The sequence below is a fragment of the Oncorhynchus tshawytscha genome, linkage group LG08 (assembly GCF_018296145.1).
Source record: "Oncorhynchus tshawytscha isolate Ot180627B linkage group LG08, Otsh_v2.0, whole genome shotgun sequence".
NCBI classification, from domain to species: domain Eukaryota; kingdom Metazoa; phylum Chordata; class Actinopteri; order Salmoniformes; family Salmonidae; genus Oncorhynchus; species Oncorhynchus tshawytscha.
Window position 1 is genome coordinate 61,514,095 of NC_056436.1, and position 25,133 is coordinate 61,539,227.

At 42.5% G+C, this 25,133-nt stretch overlaps 1 protein-coding gene across 1 annotated transcript in view; it reads left to right on the plus strand.

Annotated features, from left to right (window-relative positions):
• Window positions 1–8,834: 8,834 nt before the first annotated feature.
• LOC112256171 (ensconsin) overlaps window positions 8,835–25,133 on the plus strand; it is a 52,052-nt gene continuing 35,753 nt past the window's right edge. The window contains 1 exon segment of the mRNA XM_042325732.1: window positions 8,835–8,933. Coding sequence (XP_042181666.1) covers window positions 8,837–8,933 — 97 coding nt within the window. The 5' untranslated portion in view covers window positions 8,835–8,836.

Sequence of the window (25,133 nt, forward strand, 5' to 3'; positions counted from 1 at the left end):
CGTAACAAATAGAGTTACTGTGTCTGTCTGTCTGTCTCTGTCTGTCTGTCTGTCTGTCTGTCTGTCTGTCTGTCTGTCTGTCTGTCTGTCTGTCTGTCTGTCTGTCTGTGGACCTGATAACAGACGTAACAAATAGAGTTACTGTGTCTGTCTGTCTGTCTGTCTGTCTGTCTGTCTGTCTGTGGACCTGATAACGGATGTAACAAATAGAGTTACTGTGTCTGTCTGTCTGTCTCTGTCTGTCTGTCCTGTCTGTGGACCTGATAACAGACATAACAAATAGAGTTACTCTGTCTGTCTGTCTGTCTGTCTGTCTGTCTGTCTGTCTGTCTGTCTGTCTGTCTGTCTGTCTGTCTGTCTGTGGACCTGATAACAGACGTAACAAATAGAGTTACTGTTTCTGTCTGTCTGTCTGTCTCTGTCTGTCTGTCTGTCTGTCTGTCTGTCTGTCTGTCTGTCTGTCTGTCTGTCTGTCTGTCTGTCTGTCTGTCTGTCTGTCTGTCTGTCTATCTGTCTGTGGACCTGATAACAGACGTAACAAATAGAGTTACTGTGTCTGTCTGTCTGTCTCTGTCTGTCTGTCTGTCTGTCTGTCTGTCTGTCTGTCTGTCTGTGGACCTGATAACAGACGTAACAAATAGAGTTACTGTGTCTGTCTGTCTGTCTGTCTGTCTGTCTGTCTCTGCCTGTCTGTCCTGTCTGTGGACCTGATAACAGATGTAACAAATAGAGTTACTGTGTCTGTCTGTCTGTCTGTCTGTCTGTCTGTCTGTCTGTCTGTCTGTCTGTCTGTCTGTCTGTCTGTCTGTCTGTCTGTCTGTCTGTCTGTCTGTCCGTCTGTCTGTCTGTGGACCTGATAACAGACGTAACAAATAGAGTTACTGTGTCTGTCTGTCTGTCTCTGTCTGTCTGTCTGTCTGTCTGTCTGTCTGTCTGTCTGTCTGTCTGTCTGTCTGTCTGTCTGTCTGTCTGTCTGTCTGTCTGTCTGTCTGTCTGTCTGTCTGTGGACCTGATAACAGACGTAACAAATAGAGTTACTGTGTCTGTCTGTCTGTCTGTCTGTCTGTCTGTCTGTGGACCTGATAACGGACGTAACAAATAGAGTTACTGTGTCTGTCTGTCTGTCTCTGTCTGTCTGTCCTGTCTGTGGACCTGATAACAGACATAACAAATAGAGTTACTCTGTCTGTCTGTCTGTCTGTCTGTCTGTCTGTCTGTCTGTCTGTCTGTCTGTCTGTCTGTCTGTCTGTCTCTGTCTGTCTGTCTGTCTGTCTGTCTGTCTGTCTGTCTGTCTGTCTGTGGACCTGATAACAGACGTAACAAATAGAGTTACTGTGTCTGTCTGTCTGTCTGTCTGTCTGTCTGTCTCTGCCTGTCTGTCCTGTCTGTGGACCTGATAACAGATGTAACAAATAGAGTTACTGTGTCTGTCTGTCTGTCTGTCTGTCTGTCTGTCTGTCTGTCTGTCTGTCTGTCTGTCTGTCCGTCTGTCTGTGGACCTGATAACAGACGTAACAAATAGAGTTACTGTGTCTGTCTGTCTGTCTCTGTCTGTCTGTCTGTCTGTCTGTCTGTCCGTCTGTCTGTCTGTCTGTCTGTCTGTCTGTCTGTCTGTCTGTCTGTGGACCTGATAACAGACGTAACAAATAGAGTTACTGTGTCTGTCTGTCTGTCTGTCTGTCTGTCTGTCTGTCTGTCTGTCTGTCTGTCTGTGGACCTGATAACGGATGTAACAAATAGAGTTACTGTGTCTGTCTGTCTGTCTCTGTCTGTCTGTCCTGTCTGTGGACCTGATAACAGACATAACAAATAGAGTTACTCTGTCTGTCTGTCTGTCTGTCTGTCTGTCTGTCTGTCTGTCTGTCTGTCTGTCTGTCTGTCTCTGTCTGTCTGTCTGTCTGTCTGTCTGTCTGTCTGTCTGTCTGTCTGTCTGTCTGTCTGTCTGTCTGTCTGTCTGTCTGTCTGTGGACCTGATAACAGACGTAACAAATAGAGTTACTGTGTCTGTCTGTCTGTCTCTGTCTGTCTGTCTGTCTGTCTGTCTGTCTGTCTGTCTGTCTGTGGACCTGATAACAGACGTAACAAATAGAGTTACTGTGTCTGTCTGTCTGTCTCTGTCTGTCTGTCTGTCTGTCTGTCTGTCTGTCTGTCTGTCTGTCTGTCTGTCTGTCTGTCTGTCTGTCTGTCTGTCTGTGGACCTGATAACAGACGTAACAAATAGAGTTACTGTGTCTGTCTGTCTGTCTGTCTGTCTGTCTGTCTGTCTGTCTGTGGACCTGATAACGGATGTAACAAATAGAGTTACTGTGTCTGTCTGTCTGTCTCTGTCTGTCTGTCCTGTCTGTGGACCTGATAACAGACATAACAAATAGAGTTACTCTGTCTGTCTGTCTGTCTGTCTGTCTGTCTGTCTGTCTGTCTGTCTGTCTGTCTGTCTGTCTGTCTGTCTGTCTGTCTGTCTGTCTGTCTGTCTGTGGACCTGATAACAGACGTAACAAATAGAGTTACTGTGTCTGTCTGTCTGTCTCTGTCTGTCTGTCTGTCTGTCTGTCTGTCTGTCTGTCTGTCTGTCTGTCTGTCTGTCTGTCTGTCTGTCTGTCTGTCTGTCTGTCTGTCTGTGGACCTGATAACAGACGTAACAAATAGAGTTACTGTGTCTGTCTGTCTGTCTCTGTCTGTCTGTCTGTCTGTCTGTCTGTCTGTCTGTCTGTCTGTGGACCTGATAACAGACGTAACAAATAGAGTTACTGTGTCTGTCTGTCTGTCTGTCTGTCTGTCTGTCTGTCTGTCTGTCTGTGGACCTGATAACAGATGTAACAAATAGAGTTACTGTGTCTGTCTGTCTGTCTGTCTGTGTCTGTCTGTCTGTCCTGTCTGTGGACCTGATAACAGACATAACAAATAGAGTTACTCTGTCTGTCTGTCTGTCTGTCTGTCTGTCTGTCTGTCTGTCTGTCTGTCTGTCTGTCTGTCTGTCTGTCTGTCTGTCTGTCTGTCTGTCTGTCTGTCTGTCTGTCTGTCTGTCTGTCTGTCTGTCTGTCTGTCCCTGACTCTACATCTGTGCTTACTGTCCCAGCACTGTGGCTATGGGGATGGGGAGAGGGGGCTGCTGTGTGCTGAGGGGCAGTTCGGTGTCTAGACTGGGTTAGCCTCCTGCTGGCAGTGCATTCAGTGTATTCTGCTAAACCGCCAGGAGAGTGCAGCGTGCTCACCCACCAACAATGCCCAGTGTGACAACTTCCTCCCAGGGTTCGATATCTATCGGGGGCTGGTGGCACCTTAATTGGGGAGGACGGGCTCATAGTAATGTCAGGAACCGAATAAATGGAATGGGTTCGAACACATCAAACGTATAGTTTTTTATTCCAATAACTTAAAGATAACCGAAGCCACTGTAATCTTAGAGAGCAGTAAGGAAACAGGATCGGTCATGATCATCCCCATAGGCCATGCTGCGTACATCATTATGTGTGGTGTTTATGTATGGTGTTTATGTGTGGTGTTTATGTGTGGTGTTATAAGCTCCTGATGTGGACCTGTCGTGGACCTGTTGTGCATGCCCTCACAGCAGGCAAGGTCAACAGCCAGCCAACAGATTAATGCTGTTTAGCAAACAACTACAACATCACCGTAAGCTTTCCACTGGTAGATCCTGTTGATTTTCAAATGATTCTTCTCAGAGTGAGAATTAGTCAACAGAATGTCATTTCATCAGAATTGGCCATCACTATTTCCAGGAGAAGTTCCAAAGTGTAACGATCTGGGTGTAGTGGGTGCGAAGTCAGGCGCAGGAAGCAGAGAGTTCAGGGTAGTGCTATTTAACGGCGAACATAAGCCACCCCACAAAACACAGGGCGCACACAAAACAAATGCCCCAAACACGGGGACTTACAGTCCAGTAAAAAACCCACGAAATGGGAAACACGTAAACATCAAACGTGCACACTAGTTACACAAACAATCCCGCACAAAGAGCAGGCGGGCCTACTGGTTAACATTAATCAGCCTAAACACAAAACAGGTGAAACCAATAAACAGAAAGAGGGAAAAGGATCAGTGGCAGCTAGTAGGCCGGTGACGACGACCGCCGAGCGCCACCCGAACAGGAAGGGGAGCCACCTTCGGTAGGAGTTGTGACACAAAGCAGTTACAGAGAACACTGAGTACATGACGTTGTAAAACAAGTTGTGTAGATGAGGGTTATGTGTGTATTGTTGAGCTACAGTAGTGACACTGGGTACGGTTCATGTCTCCATGGCTCTTATTGGTTCAGTGACTTCCACATCAATCTACTACTTCTGTTGCTCTGGGCCCTTCTGCTGTTCATTAAAAGATTCAGTGATTTTTGCCTTTACTGAAAAGAGAACACTTGTACCCCCTCAGAGAGACAACCAGTACCCCCTCAGAGAGACCACCAGTATCCCCTCAGTGAGAACACCAGTATCCCCTCAGTGAGACCACCACTATCCCCTCAGAGAGTCCACCAGTATCCTCTCAGTGAGACCACCAGTACCCCCTTAGTGAGACCACCAGTATCCCCTCAGAGAGTGCACCACTACCCCCTCAGAGAGACAACCAGTACCCCCTCAGAGAAATCACCAGTATCCCCTCAGTGAGACCACCAGTATCCCCTCAGTGAGACCACTGGTATCCCCTCAGAGTCCACCAGTACACCCATCAGAGAGACCACCAGTATCCCCTCAGTGAGAACACCAGTATCCCCTCAGTGAGACCACCACTATCCCCTCAGAGAGTCCACCAGTATCCTCTCAGTGAGACCACCAGTACCCCCTTAGTGAGACCACCAGTATCCCCTCAGAGAGACCACCAGTATCCCCTCAGAGAGTCCACCAGTATGGGAGAGAGAGAGAGAGAGAGAGAGAGAGAGAGAGAGAGAGCTTTGCCCTGTTCAAATAATACACTACTGTGGCCCATTAAATGCTGTTACACAATCAATTCATGTCCTTGGATTTTTACATGAACATTCAACCAACTGTATGTTTTCAAAAACTGAAATCAGGTTTTCTGTGTCAAACTGTTTTCAACTCTCTATCACTGCGCTGACACCAATATTTAAGTAATTGACTGACACTGAACTCTTCTCTTCTTGTCTTCTTGTTGGTCCAGGTGAAGAGGCTGGGCTATTCCCTGGGTTTCTCCCCTGAGGTCCTCTCTAACCTTCATGGGTTCCATGATCTGTTCCAGTACCTACACCCTACTGTCCCAAGCCGCCGCCCTCCTGCCCCGCCTTGACATTGTTGCTAGGATACATTGCGCTCTGGTGGCCAATCACACGGTGACGTCCAGGCCCTAGGGACATGTTGCCATGACTCCAAGCAATCCAAGCTCAACTTGGCCTTTGTGACATATATACTCCCCTACATATTTATTTGTTCAGTGAAGCTGAAATGTTTTATTTGTCTCTATATTGCATTATTTCGGATTTGAGATCAAATGTGTCATATGAGGCGACAGTACTTAATGTCACCTTTTATTTGAGGGTATTTTCATACAAAACTATTTTACCATTAAGAAATGAAATCACATAATGTATCTTGTCCCCCCCATTTGAAGTATTTGGACGAATTCACTTATATGTGTATTAAAGTAGTCAAAAGTTTAGTATTTGGTTTCATATTCCGATATATCAGCAAAATTATACTCCCAGAAATATGACCCTCCCCTGTTATTGGTTATGGTGAGAGGTTAGCATGTCTTGGGGGTATGATAATTGTGTGTCTAACTTCCTCACTCATCATTATTCCCGATTCATTCAGGATTATCTGTAATCATGGTAGCATCCACATTAATGTAGAAGTAGTCAAAAGTTTAGTATTTGGTCCCATATTCCTAGTACGCAATGACTACATCAAGCTTGTGAATCTACAAACATGTTGGATGCATTTGCAATTTGTTTTGGTTGTTGCAAACTATGTTGTGCCCAGTAGAAATGCCATTTTGGACTCACTTTACGGAGAATCCTGAATGAATTGTGAATAATATTGTTTGAGAAAGTTACAGATGCACCAATATCATACCCCCAAGACATGCTAACCTCTCACCATTACAATAATAGGGGATGTTAGCATTTTATATCATAACCCCAAGACATGCTAACCTCTCACCATTACAATAACAGGGGATGTTATTTTATATTACCCCAAGACATGCTTTTACAATAACAGGGATGTTAGCATTTTATATCCCCCAAGACATGCTAACCTCTCACCATTACAATAACAGGGGATGTTAGCATTTTATATCATACCCCCAAGACATGCTAACCTCTCACCATTACAATAACAGGGGATGTTAGCATTTTATATCATACCCCCAAGACATGCTAACCTCTCACCATTACAATAACAGGGGATGTTAGCATTTTATATCATACCCCAAGACATGCTAACCTCTCACCATTACAATAACAGGGGATGTTAGCATTTTATATCATAACCCCAAGACATGCTAACCTCTCACCATTACAATAACAGGGGATGTTAGCATTTTATATCATAACCCCAAGACATGCTAACCTCTCACCATTACAATAACAGGGGATGTTAGCATTTTATATCATACCCCCAAGACATGCTAACCTCTCACCATTACAATAACAGGGGATGTTAGCATTTTATATCATACCCCCAAGACATGCTAACCTCTCACCATTACAATAACAGGGGATGTTAGCATTTTATATCATACCCCCAAGACATGCTAACCTCTCACCATTACAATAACAGGGGATGTTAGCTATGATCTTTGTGCCTCTGTAACTTTCTCAAACCTTAATATTTACTGAATATTTACTATTGATTCATGATAATCGGTAATCATGTTAGCATCCACATTAATGTAGAAGTGTTCAGAAACATATTCACTTCTTATTTACAATAAAAGTGACTCCAAAATGACACTACATTATTTACCATTAATTTCTGTTGGCCAACATAATCTGAAACACAACCAAAACAAACTTCAAGTGCTTCTAACAAGTTTGTAGAGTCACAAGCTTTATGTAGTCATTGCGTGCTAGGAATATGGGACTAAATATAAACATTTTGACTACTAATGAGTGAATCTGTCCAAATACTTATGACACCTTCAATTGGGGGGACTAAATACAGTACAGAAAGTGGTTTCATTTCTAAACGGTAGAACAGATATGTATGAATGAAAATATCCTCAAATAAAAGGTGACATTCTGTACTGTTGCCTCATACAGTATGAACCAGTTTAACTCAATTCCAAAATGCTGGAGTATAGAGCCAAATTAAACGCTTTAGCTTCACTGTACAAATAAATACATAGGGGATTGTACTGTATGTAGCACTATGACCAGAATCCTCATCATGGTACGCCACACCATGGGAAAGGGACACCAGTATAGTGCAGAGTTTGACATGAGACTCCTGGATAATGTTCTAGTTCTGCAACGTATTGTTAGACAGTGGGGCTACCAGCTTGTTATATGATATCCAATTATGTCAATGTTCCTTTAGTAAAACAACTCAAAGGGAAAGGGAGCAGAACTTGACTGTTTGAAACTTGATTTTTTATTTTTTTTGGGGGGGGGCTAGAAACTGCTATTGCTTGTTCACAGTGGGTTAAATCAATCCATTCAATGTATAGCCATTATATATGTAATACCCTTGAACTATTTTCTGTTGCATAAGACATAATGGTATCATTTGTCTGCATACTGTAAGGTGTGAATAGTCAGCATTGTAATGTGACCTAGATTACTTTTTCATCTGAGTCACAGGATGCAACGCACAGAGACTTGGCAATGAGGCCCTTTATCTACCTCCCCAGAGTCAGATGAACTTGTTGATAACATTTGTATGTCTCTGTGTCCAGTATGAAGGAAGTAAGAGGTAGTTTCGCGAGCCAATGCTAACTATCTTTAGTGCAATGACTGGAAGTCTATGGGTATCTGCTAGCATGCTTTTCAATGCGAAGCTAACTCTAATTTCCTTCATACTGGACACAGAGACATACAAACACTATCCACAAGTTAATCTGACTCTGGGGAAGTAAACAAAGGGCCTCATTGCCAAAATCTTGAAGCATCCCTTTAACCATGTCAATGGGAAGGCTATTTGCCTATGATGAATACCAGTATAGGGTTTATGGTATCTCACTGCTATACCGGACCAACCTCTCACTAACACTTCCATTAAATGTGATGGTTGTTAGTGTTAAATAACCTCTTCTGTATTGTTCAGTGCAGTATACCTGAACCCACAATGTATTTTTGTTTACCCTGTTTTCCATGTAAAATTAATGAGGGCCCTGCTGGCTAAGGCATGTGAGATGGGGTAGGACAGAAGTGTTAGTGTTGGATGAAAATAGACAGAACAGAGCACAGGGAGGATGTGGTGTTTTCTTTATTTGTAGGGGTTGGTTCACTACTGCTGCAAAGCAGTTCCTCCTGAAACTAACTCCTTAGACTCGTCAACTCTTTCCATAAGGTAAGTCCTCAAGGAAGCCAATGCCTTGACTTCTCTAAACTGCTTCTCTAATGTAATGTTATGACAGAGACAGAACAATATGATTGACACAAATGCATCTCTAACTTTTATAGTGCATCTGACAAAGTTTAGCTTTTATGTTCTGACATAAATATTACTTCCTGTTTGAGTTCTAATTAATTGTATTCCCACTATCATTCCCTGGGTGGTTTGATTACACTTTATATTCAACATGGCAAACTTTGATAAGCAGCTGTTGCCTTCTCACAAACATAGATTTTCACGCTAGGTGGCGCTATTGCCTATCGATGGCCCGTTCCCTAGTTTTACTTGGATGTCCACGTAACCGCGTACGTATTATGCGCGCCTCTGTTGCCCCCAAAAAAATTGAGAAGGAAAACTTCATAGAAATGGCGGAGGGTGCAACATCTCTGAAGGGTTTGCGAGCTCAAATGGGTAAGGAATACACTTAGCATAACTAATTATTGATGTGCCAATGTAGCTACTTAATGAAGTCGAATTTCCTCTACGTTGCTTGCTAAGTGACCCCTCTACCGGTAACCTACTCATTTTGAACATGTTTTGTGGCTAGCAAGCTAACCTTATCCGCTGACAAAAGGAGTTGGAAGTCCGCAACTCTGATCCCCTCCGGCCAGTTTGAAAGCTAGCTGTACAACCTACTAAGCTAGCTGCATGAACATCAACGTTTACCGGGTCATTTATTTTGCCCTATATAACTAGTACAACGTTCCTATTGAATGTACTTATTGTAAAATCACATTAAAACCTACTCTAACTGAGCCATAGTAGCAGAACCAGAGAGCCAATCGTTGTTGGATCCAAAATTAAATGTAATCACCGGTTGGAACGGATCTGTGTGCGCGCTGCTGAGGCGCCATAAATTGCTACCTAGCTAACGTTACACATCAAACTTGTTGAAATAGTTGCCTAAATAGTTGCCTAATTGGCTAGCTAATTATTAACTAAATAATTCATTTGCCAATAAGCATACTTTACTTAGCTAGCTGGGTAGCTAACTTATACAGTTAGCGTTATAAGTGCCTATTTTCTGCTAATTTAACTAATACTAGCTACGGTAGCTACTTTATGGTCATCTTTGACATCTCGAAGTTCAAGCTAGGAGGTAACGTTAGCCAACGACTTGCTAGCCATTGTCTGCAAAGGAGCAAACCGTATTTTCTGGTTGGCTAGCTAGTTTAATCAGATTGACCCTGGAGAGGCTGCACGAAACTGTCGTGTAAACTACACAAATTGTCTGTTGGTATGTTAAATGACGCTAGGCTAATTCTAAAACAGTGATGTGCAAGTAACGTTAGCTACGTAAGTATTGCTATTTTTTTGTGCCTGTCTTAATGCCCAGAAAGGACGTTTGTTGTGGTATTCCTGAGGGCTTTGAATGAGAGTATTCCCGTGGGCTTTGGATATTGACAGGTTTTGACCTGGAACTGGGAGATGATTGGTGGTTTCATGGGATTTGAGAGGAAGTTATGGTGGTTTTTGTGTGTTGCATGCCTAGCTAGGTAATTCCTCTCTAGAGACAAGTCACCAATGCACAGTTTTCCCTCAATGCATGTGGCTCATTGGTATTCAAGCAGTGAAGAGAATCTGAAATTAAACTATTTGTCTAAGCTTGTTGACATGTGACAGATTCAGTTGTCTTGGCAAGGTAGCTAGCTGCTACATTTATTGTATTTAACCTTTATTTAACTAGGCAAGTCAGTTAAGAACAAATTCTTATTTACAATAACCCACTGTTCCCCAGTAGGCCGTCAACTGCCTTGTTCAGGGGCAGAACTACAGATTTTTACCTTGTCAGCTCGGGGATTCGATCTACATCACGATGTCTGACATGGTTTTGCACTGAGTTCCACAGACACTGAACCAAAAGTCCACAAAGCTGCTCATGGGATGATAACTGTCCATTTACTGCTAGTTTTCTTGGATGCAGTCAGTGATAAGGGGTTGTTTGTTTCTTGTGTATTTGGTTCCACTTTTTCACTGTACAAAATTGCTGTATAAGCCAACACTTTTTCCGACTTAACATTGTTAACAGAAGTTATTTTATGTCGTAAGCTGGGCCTCTTCCTGAGTGGCAGCCAAATGCACAGATGTTTACTGTTTGTCTGCATCAGAAGGTCTGAATGCCCAGTTTGTTTTGTACTCAAACTGTTGGACTGTTTCTTTCCGTCAACATACCAGGCGTGAAGGGGTGTTTCTGAAAGTAGGTCATATCTTTTCTTCATTCACTATTTTCACTCTGAAAGCTATATCCACTGAAATATGTGTCTTTGTGAAAGTATTTTCCAGAGATATTCAATCTTGCCCGTCAGTGAACTGCTGAGAAAGAGGGTGATGAGGGGAGGTTTGAAAAACCCAACCGCACTGTGTTCATAGATAGGAAGGGTAACAAAAGAATGGCTGGAATCCAGTACAGTGTTGAAACACACACATACTTGGTTATCTCCGCAAGATTGTGGGTTGTACCTACACTGTCCTTATGAGTGCAGATCAGATGCCTGTGACTGGAACCTAGCAAGGCTATCTGAATCTTGGCTCTGCCTGGCCTGAAGAATCAAAAGCATGAAAAATATTTCTGAATTGTTCTGAGGGAACCGAAGGAGGAAATTGTTTAGCCTTTTTTTGTTCGGAAGCTTGTAGCAATGAAACAGAAACAACTAGTTAGGAGGAGTTCCTCTCATCCCTGTCTTCTACAGGAGGTTAACCCTGAGTTCAGAGGTCATGACATGCTACAGTCTGAGATTGCAGAGCCCCCGACAGTGACACGGTTTGGTTTCATGGCAGGCATTACAGCACAGAGAGAAACGAGCCCCAGGCAGGTCAACTCTTTTTATCGGGTGAATAAGAGCTGATTCATGTGATGCAGTAAAATATCATGGAAATTGGATGTGCCCACTCATATAATACATCAATAAAAATCAATTTAGCCTCATAAATAATGAAACATGTTCAATTTGGTTTAAATAATGCAAAAATAAAGTGTTGGAAAAGAAAGTAAAAGTGCAATATGTGCCATGTAAAAAAAACTTGCTCAGCTTTTGCTCAGAACATGAGAAAATATGAAAGCTGGTGCTTCCTTTTAACATGAGACTTCAATATTCCAAGGTAAGAGGTTTTAGGTTGTCGTTAATATAGTATTTATTTGACTATTTCTCTCTGTACCATTTGTATTTCATATACCTTTGACTATTGGATGTTCTTATAGGCACTTTAGTATTGCCAGTGTAACAGTATAGCAGTATTGCAATGTCCGCACTGTGAGACGCTTAAGACAGGGCGGACAGCTGATCGTCCTCGCAGTGGCACACCACTAGTAACATCTGCACAGGATTGGTATAGCCGAACATCACACCTGCGGGACAGGTACAGGATGGCAACAACTGCCCGAGTTGCACCAGGAACGCACAATCCCTCCAGTTCTCAGACTGTCCTCAATAGGCTGAGAGAGGCTGGACTGAGGGCTTGTAGGCCTGTTATAAGGCAGGTCCTCACCAAATATCACCGGCAACAACTTCACGTATGGGCACAAACCCACCGTCGCTGGACCAGACAGGACTGGCAAAAAGTGCTCTTCACTGACGAGTCGTGGTTTTGTCTCACCATTGGTGATGGTCGGATTTGCGGTTATCGTTGAAGGAATGAGCATTACATTGAGGCCTTTACTCTGGAGCGGGATTTCTGAGGTGGAGGGTCCATCATGGTCTGGGGCGGTGTGTCACAGCATCATCAGACTGAGCTTGTTGTCATTGCAGGCAATCTCAACCCTGTGCGTTACAGGGAAGACATCCTCCTCCCTCATGTGGTACCCTTCCTGCAGGCTCATCCTGACATGACCCTGCAGCATGACAATGCCACCAGCCAGGCTGCTCGTTCTGTGTGTGATTTCCTGCAAGACAGGAATGTCTGTGTTCTGCCATGGCCAGCGAAGAGCCCGGATCTCAATCCCATTGAGCACGTCTCGGACCTGTTGGATCGGAGGGTGGGGGCTAGGGCCATTCCCCCCAGAAATGTCTGGGAACTTGCAGGTGCCTCGGTGGAAGATTGGTGTAACATCTCACAGCAAGAACTGACAAATCTGGAGGAGATGCGCTGCGGTACTTCATGCAGCTGGTGGCCCCACCAGGTACTGACTGTTACTTTTGATTTTGACACCGCCCTTTGTTCAGGGACACATTATTCCATTTCTGTTAGTCACATTTCTGTGGAACTTGTTCAGTTTTTGTCTGTCGTTGAATCTTGTTATGTTCATACAAATATTTACACATGTTAAGTTTGCTGAAAATAAATGCAGTTGACGGTGAGGATGTTTCTTTTTTGTTGAGTTTAGATGCTTTGTATCAGTTGACTGTATAAGCATTGAGCCTAGGCCTATCCACTCCATTGTGCTTGTTGGCCTGCTATGAGTGATGCTGATGAAACGTGATGTGTGTGTGTTACACATCTGAGACAGTCCTTGTGTGAGCCCAACTCTGGTCAGGGCATTCTGTCATTAGCCAGTGAGAATGGAGCTCAACCTGCTGTCGTCAAGGTGTCATCATCCCGGTGGCTCTGGAAATAGCCCCGGCTTACCTCTGAGTGAATGTGTCCCCAATAATCCTGGACAAGATCTGCTGTGTGTGTGTGCACCCTCATCGCAGCTGTGCCCGGTGAAGACTGTCATTATTAGACAGTGTGGACACATTCCCCTCCAGGTGTCTGCAGTACTGCACTTCCTGCTTGCCAAGAAACACCCAACCATTGCTACTGTTGGGCCCCAGAGGGAATGAGCGGTCACTTCACTGACCCACTGAACTCACTATTGTCTCTGACTGATATGTGTGTGTGTGTGTGTGTGTGTGTGTGTGTGTGTGTGTTGAGTGGTGGATGGTTGTGTTAAGGGTGGGGGGGGGGCTGTAGTTTCTTTGTGCCCTGTCTACTGACGAGTGGCTGGACTCTGCTTTATTTTTGGCTGACTGGTACTGAGCACTGAGGTATCAATCTCACTGTGGCTTTGGACAGGAGGCACGAACGCAGCAGTCAGCATGTCTTCTTCAGCAGTGGCCCAATGTACATTTATTGTGAATAGTATGTAATTTATGAACAAAAGGTTATATGCCTCATACTCTTTTATATTGGTGTTCATTACCCATAGTGCTTTGAAGTTAGATATTTCCTGTTTGAACACTGGTGGTTTTGTCCGGCTGTGAACAGAACTGCAGCTGCATGATGTTGCAGGCTGGCCTGCTTCCTGTTTATGACCAGTGCCTGCCCTGTCTGTGGAGCCATGATGAGTGTTCCAGGACAAGACAGGAGCCCCCGGATGAGTTGGATTTTACTGCCTCCTCTAACTGCTCTGCCTGGGGGATGTTTCCTAGCCTAGCTAGCCTAATCAATATAGCCAGTCTATTTACTATGTTGTGTGTGATTATAGAGTGCAAAGCTGTTGCAGTGCATACTGTACCCTAACTGCCTAATAGGATAAGTTAGGTACCACAGACTAATCAGTGAGGTGTTTCCCCCCATCGCAGCAATGTAGTGCCGCTGTAGCTAGCAAGCATAGACTAATTAAAATGGCATGTCCTCTATGGTTTGATGAAGAAAAAAAAAGTAGGTTGTTTTTAAACATATTGTATTTTAGTTGTGGACATAAAATAAAACATATTTTACCAGGTTAGTCTCATTGTTAATCTGTCTGTTTTACAAGAGAGACCTGGCCAAAATGGCAGCACACAAAATTGCAGACACATTTACATCATAAAACATGAAGCGCTACAGTTAAAAAAACAACATACATTTACATACAGAAAAGCAAGATGTTTTGGGAAAGTGTGGTGCAACTGTGGGTCAGAACATTGATAGCCCTCTTTTATTTTCCATCATAGGTTGAACACTAACTTCAAACACATTTTGAAATGGGATGAGCTCCTGACGTTTTCGGACCTTTTCAAGCTCGTTCCAGGTGGAAGGGGCAGAGTCCTAAAAAGCTTTTTGCCCTAGCTCTGTATGGGCCTTAGGCACAATCAGCTAGACACAGTCATCTGTGCACAGACGATAGTTTTCATTTGACTGCTAGACAATGTAGTTACAAAAGTAAAATGGTAGCTGTCTCAATATGGCCTTATAAATAAAAATATACCAATGATTTAATATCTGAAGAGCTACGAAGGCCAACCCACTCTCATGTAGAGGGTACAGTGATGTGAGAGCTTTGGAGTTAGTAACAAACCTCAGCTCCTCATGGCTTTTATTTGTATTTATTTTTTTATTGCAGAAAAATCAGACAATGGCAAAATAAATGCAAAACTCTTTCTGGATGCTCAACACAAAGTACAGTTAATGTATGTTTTGTTTCACCGGGTAATGATTAGCACGGTAATACTTATGGATCATTCTGAAAGAGACCTTTGACCTTGTTAACAAGCAGGTATTTGTGTGGTAATAACCAGACTTTTTTCCCCAACAGATATTATTGACAAATGTATTCCAGTAAGTCGTGACATAAGGAATTGATTCTATATCCCTTTTAAATAAAGCAGGGATGTATCTTTTCTGAGGGAGCAAGGAGATACACATTTTCCCTATTGGAGAGTCAACTGAATTAAGCGAGGGCAGGTTAAGAATGTGAGGTCTGGTTACACCTCTAAATAACATGAGAGTTCCAGATGGAATAGCATCAGACTATGGCGAACTCTCTAGGTGTGACAGGGATATTGTAAAGAGAACAATTCCTTATAATGATTGACAATCCTTCTGCATTAAAACGTTGACTCATCAGCAGGATATGATTATTAAACCAGTTCTTAAAAAAATAGACTTGTTTCTATACAAAATATCCTTATTGTTCCAAATGAAATACCTATGCGGGGAAAAATTGTTTATTAACGACCACGCTAAGTATACTTGTCTGAAAAGCAGATATTTTTTTTAGTAATCTAATCATTGTTATAGTTACAAAGTAACTTAAAATTGAAGCCACCAAAACGGGAGAAGATATGAGGGATGAAACTCCAAATTGAAGTTGTATTCTTTAGGAAATGTTTAGCCCAATTTATCTTAAAAGTATTATTCAAAGTAGGAAAATCGGAAAAAATGAGACCACGGAGCACTGTGCAAGCGATAATATTGAAATGGAAGGAGTATCAGACCACTGCAAATCTACCAAGACCTGGCTGTCCCTTTAAACTTTCAGCTCATACAAGGAGAAGACTGATCAGAGATGCAGCCAAGAGGCCCATGATCACTCTGGATGAACTGCAGAGATCTACAGCTGAGGTGGGGAGAGGAGCTGAGGAGACTCTGTCCATAGGACAACAATCAGTCGTATATTGCACAAATCTGGCCTTTATGGAAGAGTGGCAAGAAGAAAGCCATTTCTTAAAGATATCCATAAAAAGTGTCGTTTAAAGTTTGCCACAAGCCACCTGGGAGACACACCAAACATGTGGAAGAAGGTGCTCTGGTCAGATGAAACCAAAATTGAACTTTTTGGCAACAATGCAAAACGTTATGTTTGGCGTAAAAGCAACACAGCTCATCACCCTGAACACAACATCCCCACTGTCAAACATGGTGGTGGCAGCATCATGGTTTGGGCCAGCTTTTCTTCAGCAGGGGCAGGGAAGATGGTTAAAATTGATGGGAAGATGGATGGAGCCAAATACAGGACCATTCTGGAAGAAAACAACCTGATGGAGTCTGCAAAAGACCTGAGACTGGGACGGAGATTTGTCTTCCAACAAGACAATGATCCAAAACATAAAGCAAAATCTACAATGGAATGGTTCAAAAATAAACATATCCAGGTGTTAGAATGGCCAAGTCAAAGTCCAGACCTGAATCCAATCGAGAATCTGTGGAAAGAACTGAAAACTGCTGTTCACAAATGCTCTCCATCCAACCTCACTGAGCTCGAGCTGTTTTGCAAGGAGGAATGGGAAAAAATTTCAGTCTCTCGATGTGCAAAACTGATAGACATACCCCAAGTGACTTACAGCTGTAATCGCAGCAAAAGGTGGCGCTACAAAGTATTAACTTAAGGGGGCTGAATAATTTTGCACGCCCAATTTTTCAGTTTTTGATTTGTTAAAAAGTTTGAAATATCCAATAAATGTTGTTTCACTTCATAATTGTGTCCCACTTGTTGTTGATTCTTCACAAAAAAATACAGTTTTATATCTTTATGTTTGAAGCCTGAAATGTGGCAAAAGGTCGCAAAGTTCAAGGGGGCCGAATACTTTCGCAAGGCACTGTATATTTATCACAACTGATCTAGGAATTTGGTCAGCATCTTTCAAAAAGAGGGTGGTGTCATCTACAGGCTTACTGGTGATGATATCGCTGTCAGCAATAGAGATCCCTTTTATATTGCTGGATTTAACAAAACTTGTAAAAGTTGGGTTGCAAGCAGGAAGAGGTAAGGTGAAATTGGGCAACATTGCCTAGTTCCTCTTTTCAATTCTAGGAGGAGTGCCATGCTCTAATTTAATGTAACTGTTCCCATTCTCCTCATGTTAGTGTCCAGCATGCGTTATGATGTCACAGGGACAAACATGTACAAGACATCACCATAATCAATTACAGGCACGAAAATAGCGGAAACGAGCCTCTTTCTCTCTTCAAAAGAAAAACATGACTTATTATGAAAATAAAAACCCAACTTGAACCTTTGACGTGGGTTTTAAAGGTGAGACACTCATCTATCAAGAGACCCAAGTACTTGTAAGTTGCTTCTCTTTATACTCTATCTGCATAGTGACTATACATGGGAGAGTCTGAGGTTTCATCTTAGATTTTGTGAAAACCATAAACTTTTTCAGCATTTTAAAAGCCACTTCAGCTGACAGAGCTGAGTCTGGACAATAGTGAAGGTAGATTGCAGTTCTTCAAAGGCCTTATTCAATGTTGCGGCACAACAATAAATAACTGTCAGCATAAAAATGAAAACTAGCATTTGACACGTAATTATTAAAGGGATTCTTTGGGATTTTGGCAATGGGGCCATTTATCTACTTCCCCGTACTCCGATGAACTCATGGATTCCATTTGGTCTGTGTGCGGTTTGAAGAAAGTTTCTAAGGATAGGGCTGACTACTGCCCCCTTTGGAGGAATTGCGTGCCCATAGTAAACAGAAAAAAAATCTGTCAAAAATTGCTAATATATGCATATAATAATTATTATTGAATAGAAAACACTCTAAAGCTTCTAAAACCGTTCAAATTATGTCTCTATGTAAAGCAGAACTCTCAGGGCATCCATTCTCCCAAACTCTCTCTTGACAACACAAAAGTTGGGCCAACTTTGACGTCATCGCCCCCACCTTTCCCAACCAGCTACAGATCTGGGAACAGTTCCTATCTCTTCAGCGCGATGTCCCCTTTCAGTGGGGCCTCTCATTGTGAGAATCGCGCGCTCCCTCGAGTTTTGGCGGGCTGAAACCTCCGGGTCACGCGAAAATACATGCACTTTCATGCGCACGTCTGGTCCGGAGCTCCCTTTGTTCCAAGATTCACCAAACGATGTAGGTTTGTCTGTTCACGCTAAGGATTGTTTTCTATGTTAAAAACATGCTAAAGCTCGATTCTGCACTTAGTTTGACCAGTTTAGTCGACATATAATATGTAATTTTGAAGTTTTGATGCGCATCCACTAGAATTTTGCCTGCATTTCGACCGGAATTTGTCGTGTTTGATAACCTAAAGACACAGACTTGAAAACCAAACGCAGTTGTTGGTAAGTATAACTTCTTCCACGACTTCTGATCGAAGAACATCAAAGGTAAGGGAATATTTATGTGTTAATTATGGGTTTCTGTGGACTCCGAGATAGAGGAGACATAATGCTAATTTCTGAGTGCCGTCTCATATTATAGCCTAGTGAACGAATTCTGTAACGTTAAAAATAAATGTATCTTTCTAACTATATGTAGAACATGTATATTTAGTCAAAGTTTGATGTGTATTGCTTGTTATCTGACGTTAGCTCCGGCAGATATCATCATTTCTCCGGACATCTGAGTAGCATTTTTTTGAACATGGCGTCATTGTAAACAGAGATTTATGGATATAAATTGCATATTATTGAAAAAAACATATGTACTGTGTAACATGTCCTATTACTGTCATCTGATGAAGATTTTCAAAAGGTTAGTGAATTATTTTTCTTTTAATCCTGCGGTTGTTGATTGCATATTTTGTTCAACGTGGCTAATTCAAATTAGCTGTGTCTTTGGTGGTGGTTTGACATAAATATGTGCTATGTTTTCACCGTAAAACATTTTAGAAATCTGACTTGCTGGCTAGATGAACAAGGTGTTTATCTTTCATTTGAGCTATTGGACTTGTTAATGTGTGGAGGTTAAATATTTCTAAGAATATTTTTGCGTTCCATGCGCCACGTCCCAGTTTACGTTGGTTCCCAAATGGGTACCTGAATCTGTAACTAGTGATAGCACAAATGCTAACTAGCGTTAGTGCAATGACTTGAAGTCTAAACCCATAGATTTCTAATTGTGCTAAAACTAGTTAGCATAGGCTCGCAAAACTTCCTCCAACGTTCTTCATACTGGACACAGAGACATACAAATGGTATCGAGAAGTTCATGTGACTAATTTCCAAAATCCATAAGTGTCCCTTTAATATAAATAGAGAACTGTGGTCCTGCCCCCTTCTGGACAGTTAACCCATCTGGTGTCTTGCCATCAGAAATCTATGTCCAGTTTCTGACACACAGCTTTTGAACCAAGAGACTGCCTGATCAGATAATTCTGTGTTGGCAAGTCATTGCAACATGTCATGATCAACTGTGTCAAATGCCTTTGATAGATCGATTTTAATAAGGGTGCCATTTCTTGTCCATGGCATCAATTATATAATTACCAACATTTGTTGCTGCAGTAGAAGTGCCATGCTGTTTTCTGAAACCTGATTGAAACGTAGATAAAATGCCATTGAAACGTAACTCCAATTGACATTGACATCGGCTAGGCAGGCAAATTTGTTGTGTGTGCTAATGGTTTTGCTTAATACCTTCACTCCGTCACCATTGCTGTTGTCCCCATTGACATTACTGTTATAAAAACGCCACCCACGCTCTTGTCTGGCTTTGTGCTGCGTCATCCAGTCTGTCTGATTTACAGCAGCCAGCCCACTCGGGTCTAATGTATGCTTATCAATGCAAATCTCCATAGTGATGGATGCAGATGCCCTCTCCCTCCTCGTCAGCTCTCCTTTCAGTGTGCACAAGGACACCTGGCTCTTTCAGTTCTACAATACGTGGTCCTGTGTGGATCAGTTGTTAGAGCATGGCTCGAACCCAGGATTGTGGGTTCAATTTCCACGGGGGACCAGTAAGAAAATGTATGCACTCACTTTCAGTTCTACAATACGTGGTCCTATGTGGCTCGAGGACCAGTACGATAGCAACAAGTAAGTCGCTCTGAATAAGAGCGTCTGCTAAATGACTAAAATGTAAATTATGTTTAAGTCTGTGGTGAAAAGACCTGAATAAAAGCATTATATTCAATTGAAACCCCTATTGCATTGTCCAGTTAATGTAGGCTAGTCTATGACCAATATTAACTTTGGATAAATTGATGGTATCACTAGCCTCCCAGGTGTGGCAGAGTTAATGGGTATGGACTGGAGCATAGGTGGTGTAACCAGGGACTCAGTCCTTTTATTGTTGCTATGGTGTACTGTTATTTGCATGCTTTGTGCTGGAGGAGAGGGCTCACTGTTTGCCCACTGTCCTCCTTTGTGAGTGACCGAGAGGATGAGGACAGTGACTCAGACAATCCCTTTTGCATATTCTCTATATCCTCTGGCCTGCTCTTTTAATCTGCGTCTGTGAGGGTAGGGTGCACCTACTTCTAATCACGCTATCACACAAGCAGGGAATTATTTCAACTTTTAAAGATGACTGTCTTCAGTGGAACTCTTTTTGGATTGACAATCTGAATGACCACTGCATGGGCCAAGAGTCTGTCTATGAATAGTGTGAACACTCCAAAGGAACTCAGACACCACAAAAGAGCCCCAGTTCAATTCACATCTATCTCGAGAGATTGTCTGAGTTTGGTTTGCTTGAATTCTGTGCCCCATAAAAGGGACCAGATCAATGTGAACACAAAGCTCTCCACGTTCGCTTGTCATTATTCCCACACCACACAGTAGACTACTGCAACACCATTTCCCCTGCCATAACCCCTCACATTAGGGAGAGAAGATGATGTGCAGGTTCGTGGGAAAAGAATGTGTGCTGTTTATGGATATTGATTAGAGATTGTCAAGGATGCACAGAATTTCAAATATACAGTTTTGTACTGACATGATGATCAGTACAAAATGATCAGATTAAACAAGCATTTGTGGAAGAGTATTGATAGCTAGCATAGCATTAAGCCTAGCATTCAGCAGGCAACATTTTCACAAAAACAAGAAAAGCATTCAAATAAAATCATTTACCTTTGAAGAACTTCGGATGTTTTCAATGAGGAGACTCTCAGTTAGATAGCAAATGTTCAGTTTTTCCAAAAAGATTATTTGTGTAGGAGAAATCGCTCCGTTTTGTTCATCACGTTTGGCTGAGAAAACCCCCCGAAAATTCAGTCATCAAAACGCCGAACTTTTTTTCCAAATTAACTCCATAATATCGATAGAAACATGGCAAATGTTGTTTAGAATCAATCCTCAAGGTGTTTTTCACATATCTATTCGATGATAAGTCATTCCTGGCAGTTTGGTTTCTCCTCTGAATCACATGGGAAAATACATGCAGCTGGAGATTACGCACCAATTTCGATGGAGGATACCAGGTGTCCGCCTGGTGAATGTAGTCTATTATGGTCTATCTTCCAATGATATGCCTACAAATATGTCACAATGCTGCAAACACCTTGGGGAAACGACAAAGTGTAGGCTCGTTCCTGGCGCATTCACAGCCATATAAGGAGACAATTGGAACACAGCGCCTCAAATCTGTCTCACTTCCTGTTTGAAGTTTCATCTTGGTTTCGCCTGTAGCATTAGTTCTGTGGCACTCACAGACAATATCTTTGCAGTTTTGGAAACGTCAGTGTTTTCTTTCCAAAGCTGTCAATTATATGCATAGTCGAGCATCTTCGTGACAAAATATCTTGTTTAAAATGGGAATGTTTTTTATCCATAAATTAAAAGAGCGCCCCCTATATCCAAGAAGTTAACCAGGTAAGCTAGTTGAGAACAAGTTCTCATTTGCAACTGCGACCTGGCCAAGATAAAGCATAGCAGTTCGACACATACAACAACATAGTTACACATCGAATGAACAAAACATACAGTCAATAATACAGTAGAAAAAAATAAAACAAAGTCTATTATACAGTGAGTGCCTATAAGGGAGTTAAGGCAAAAAATAGGCCATGGTGACGAAGTAATTACAATATGGCAATTAAACACGAATGGTAGATGTGCAAAAGATGGATGTGCAAGTAGAGGTACTGTGGTGCAAAAGGAGCAAAATATAAATACAGTATGGGAATGAGGTAGATGGGCTACTAACAGGTGCAGTGATCTGACAGCTGGTTCTTAAAGCTAGTGAGGGAGATGGGAATCTCCAGCTTCAGTGATTTTTGCAGTTCGTTCCAGTCAGTGGCAGCAGATAACTGGAAGGAAAGGTGGCCAAAGGAGGAATTAACTTTGGGGGTGACCTGTGAGCTATACCTGCTGGAGCGTGTGCTACGAGTGGGTGCTGCTATGGTGACCAGCGAGCTGAGATAAGGCGGGGCTTTACCTAGCAAAGACTTGTAGGTGACCTGGAGCCAGTGGGTTTGGCGACGAGTATGAAGCGAGGGCCAGCCAATGAGAGCGTACAGGTCGCAGTGGTGGGTAGCATATGGGGCTTTGGTGACAAAACAGATGGCACTGTGATAGACTACATCCAGTTTGCTGAGTAGAGTGTTGGAGGCTATTTTATAGATGACATCCCCGAAGTCAAGGATCAGTAGGATGGTCAGTTTTACGAGGGTATGTTTGGCAGCATGAGTGAAGGAAGCTTTGTTGCGAAATAGGAAGCCGATTTAATTTTTGATTGGAGATGCTTAATGTGAGTCTGGAAGGAGAGTTTACAGTCTAGCCAGACACCTAGGTATTTGTAGTTATCCACGTATTCTAAGTCAGAGCATTTAGTTTTATTTGCGTTTAAGAGCAGTTGGAGGCCACGGAGGGAAAGTTGTATGGCATTGAAGCTCGCCTGGAGGGTTGTTAACACAGTGTCCAAAGATGGACCAGAAGTATACAGAATGGTGTCATCTGCGTAGAGGTGGATTAGAGAATCACCAGCAGCAAGAGTGACATCATTGATGTATACAGAGAAGAGTCGGCCTGAGAATTGAACCCTGTGGCACCCCCAGAGACTGCCAGAGGCCCGGACAACAGGCCCACCGATTTGACACACTGAGCTCTATCAGAGAAGTAGTTGGTGAACCAGGTGAGCTAATCATTTGAGAAACCAAGGTTGTTGAGTCTGCCAATAAGAATGTGGTGATTGACAGAGTCGAAAGCCTTGGCCAGGTCAATGAATATGGCTGCACAGTAATGTCTCTTATCGATGGCGGTTATACCGTTAAGGACCTTGAGCGTGGCTGAGGTGCACCCATGACCAGTTCAGAAACCAGATTGCATAGCGGAGAAGGTATGATGTGATTCAAAAATCTCAGACGATACAAAAGAGAGGTTGAACAGGCTAGTAATAGGGGTTGCAACAATTTCGGCAGATAATTTAAGAAAGAGAGGGTCCAGATTGTCTAGCCTGGCTGATTTGTAGGGGTCCAGATTTTGCAGCTCTTTCAGAACATCAGCTATCTGGATATGGGTGAAGGAGAAATGGTGCGGGCTTGGGCGGGTTGCTGTGGAGGGTGCTGGGCAGTTGACCCGGGGTAGGGGTAGCCAGGTGGAAAGCATGGCCAGCCGTAGAGAAATGCTTATTGAAATTCTCAATTATAGTGGATTTGTCTGTTGTAACAGTGTTTCCTAGCCTCAGAGCAGTGGGTAGCTAGGATGAGGTGCTCTTATTCTCCATGGACTTTACAGTGTCCCAGAATGTTTTTGAGTTTGTACTGCAGGGTGCAAATTTCTGTTTAAAAAAGCTAGCCTTAGCTTTCCTAACTGCCTGTGTATATTGGTTCCTAACTTCCCTGAAAAGTTGCATATCACGGGGGCTATTCGATGCTAATGCAGAACGCCACAGGATGTTTTTGTGCTGGTCAAGGGCAGACAGGTCTGGAGTGAACCAAGGGCTACATCTATTCCTGGTTCTACAGTTTTTTGAATGGGGCATTCCTATTTAAGATGGTGAGGAAGGCACTTTTAAAGAATAACCAGGCATCCTCTAGTGTCGGGATGAGGTCAATGTCGTTCCAGGATACCCCGGCCAGGTGGATTAGAAAGGCCTGCTTGCAGAATTGTTTTAGGGAGCGTTTGACAGTGATGAGGGGTGGTTGTTTGCTCGCAGACCCATTACGGATGCAGGCAATGAGTCAGTGATTGCTGAGATCTTGGTTGAAAACAGCAGAGGTGTATTTGGAGGGTGAGTTAGTTAGGATGATATCTATGAGGGTGCCTGTGTTTACGGATTTGGGGTTATATCTGGTAGGTTCATTGATAAATTGTGTGAGATTGATGGCATCAAGCTTAGATTGTAGGATGGCCGGGGTGTTAAGCATGTCAAGCATTTGTTTGCAATATGTTGATCTATAGGCTAAGATAGCTTCATAAGCTGTTTATTGATTGTGGGGTTTGAATAGTGTGAAGACAACATATTTGGTGACATGGTCGTAAAGTCCATTCTAGCTCTTAAAGGGGCAGTAGCCTACATTGGGTGTACAATTTTAAATGATTTAATCAGCAGTTATTCTACTGGTATTTTAATGTTACCAATACTATTTACATGTTCATTTTATCTTCTGATTACAATTAGCATTTTGTTAAAAGATGACATCTATTAGCTTCCAAAATGTAAGTAGGTAAGTATATCTAGTTGTCCGATAGCACATTCTGATGGAGTGGCTTGTCCTGTATTTTTACCCAGAGTACATTGAGTGAATGTTGGAAAAATACACCGAACAAAAATATAAAATCAAAATGTGAAGTGTTGGTCCCCATGTTTCATGAGCTGAAATAAAAATATGCACAAAATTTGTTTACATCCCTCTAGGTGAGCATCTCTTTTGCCAAGATAATCCATCCACCTGACTGGTGTGGCATATCAAGAAGCTGATTTATACAGCATGATCATTACACATGTGCGCCTGGGTAAAATAAAAGGCCATTCTAAAATGTGCAGTTTTGTCAAACGACACAATGCGACGGACTTCTCAAGTTGAGGGAGTGAGCAATTATGTTTCTATCTTGCGTCTATCTATCTTCTAATTATGTTTCTATGTTTCTATCTTGCGTTTGCGCAATTGCTAACTAGCATGCTAGCTGTTCCCATAGACTTCCAATAATTGTGCTAATGCTAGTTGGCATTGGTTTGCAAATCTACCTCAAACGTTCTTCATACTGTATGCAGAAACATAAAAAGGTATCCACAAGTTCATCTGACTTAGGGCTCCCGTGTGGCGCAGCGGTCTAAGGCACTGCGTCTTAGTGCTAGAGTCGTC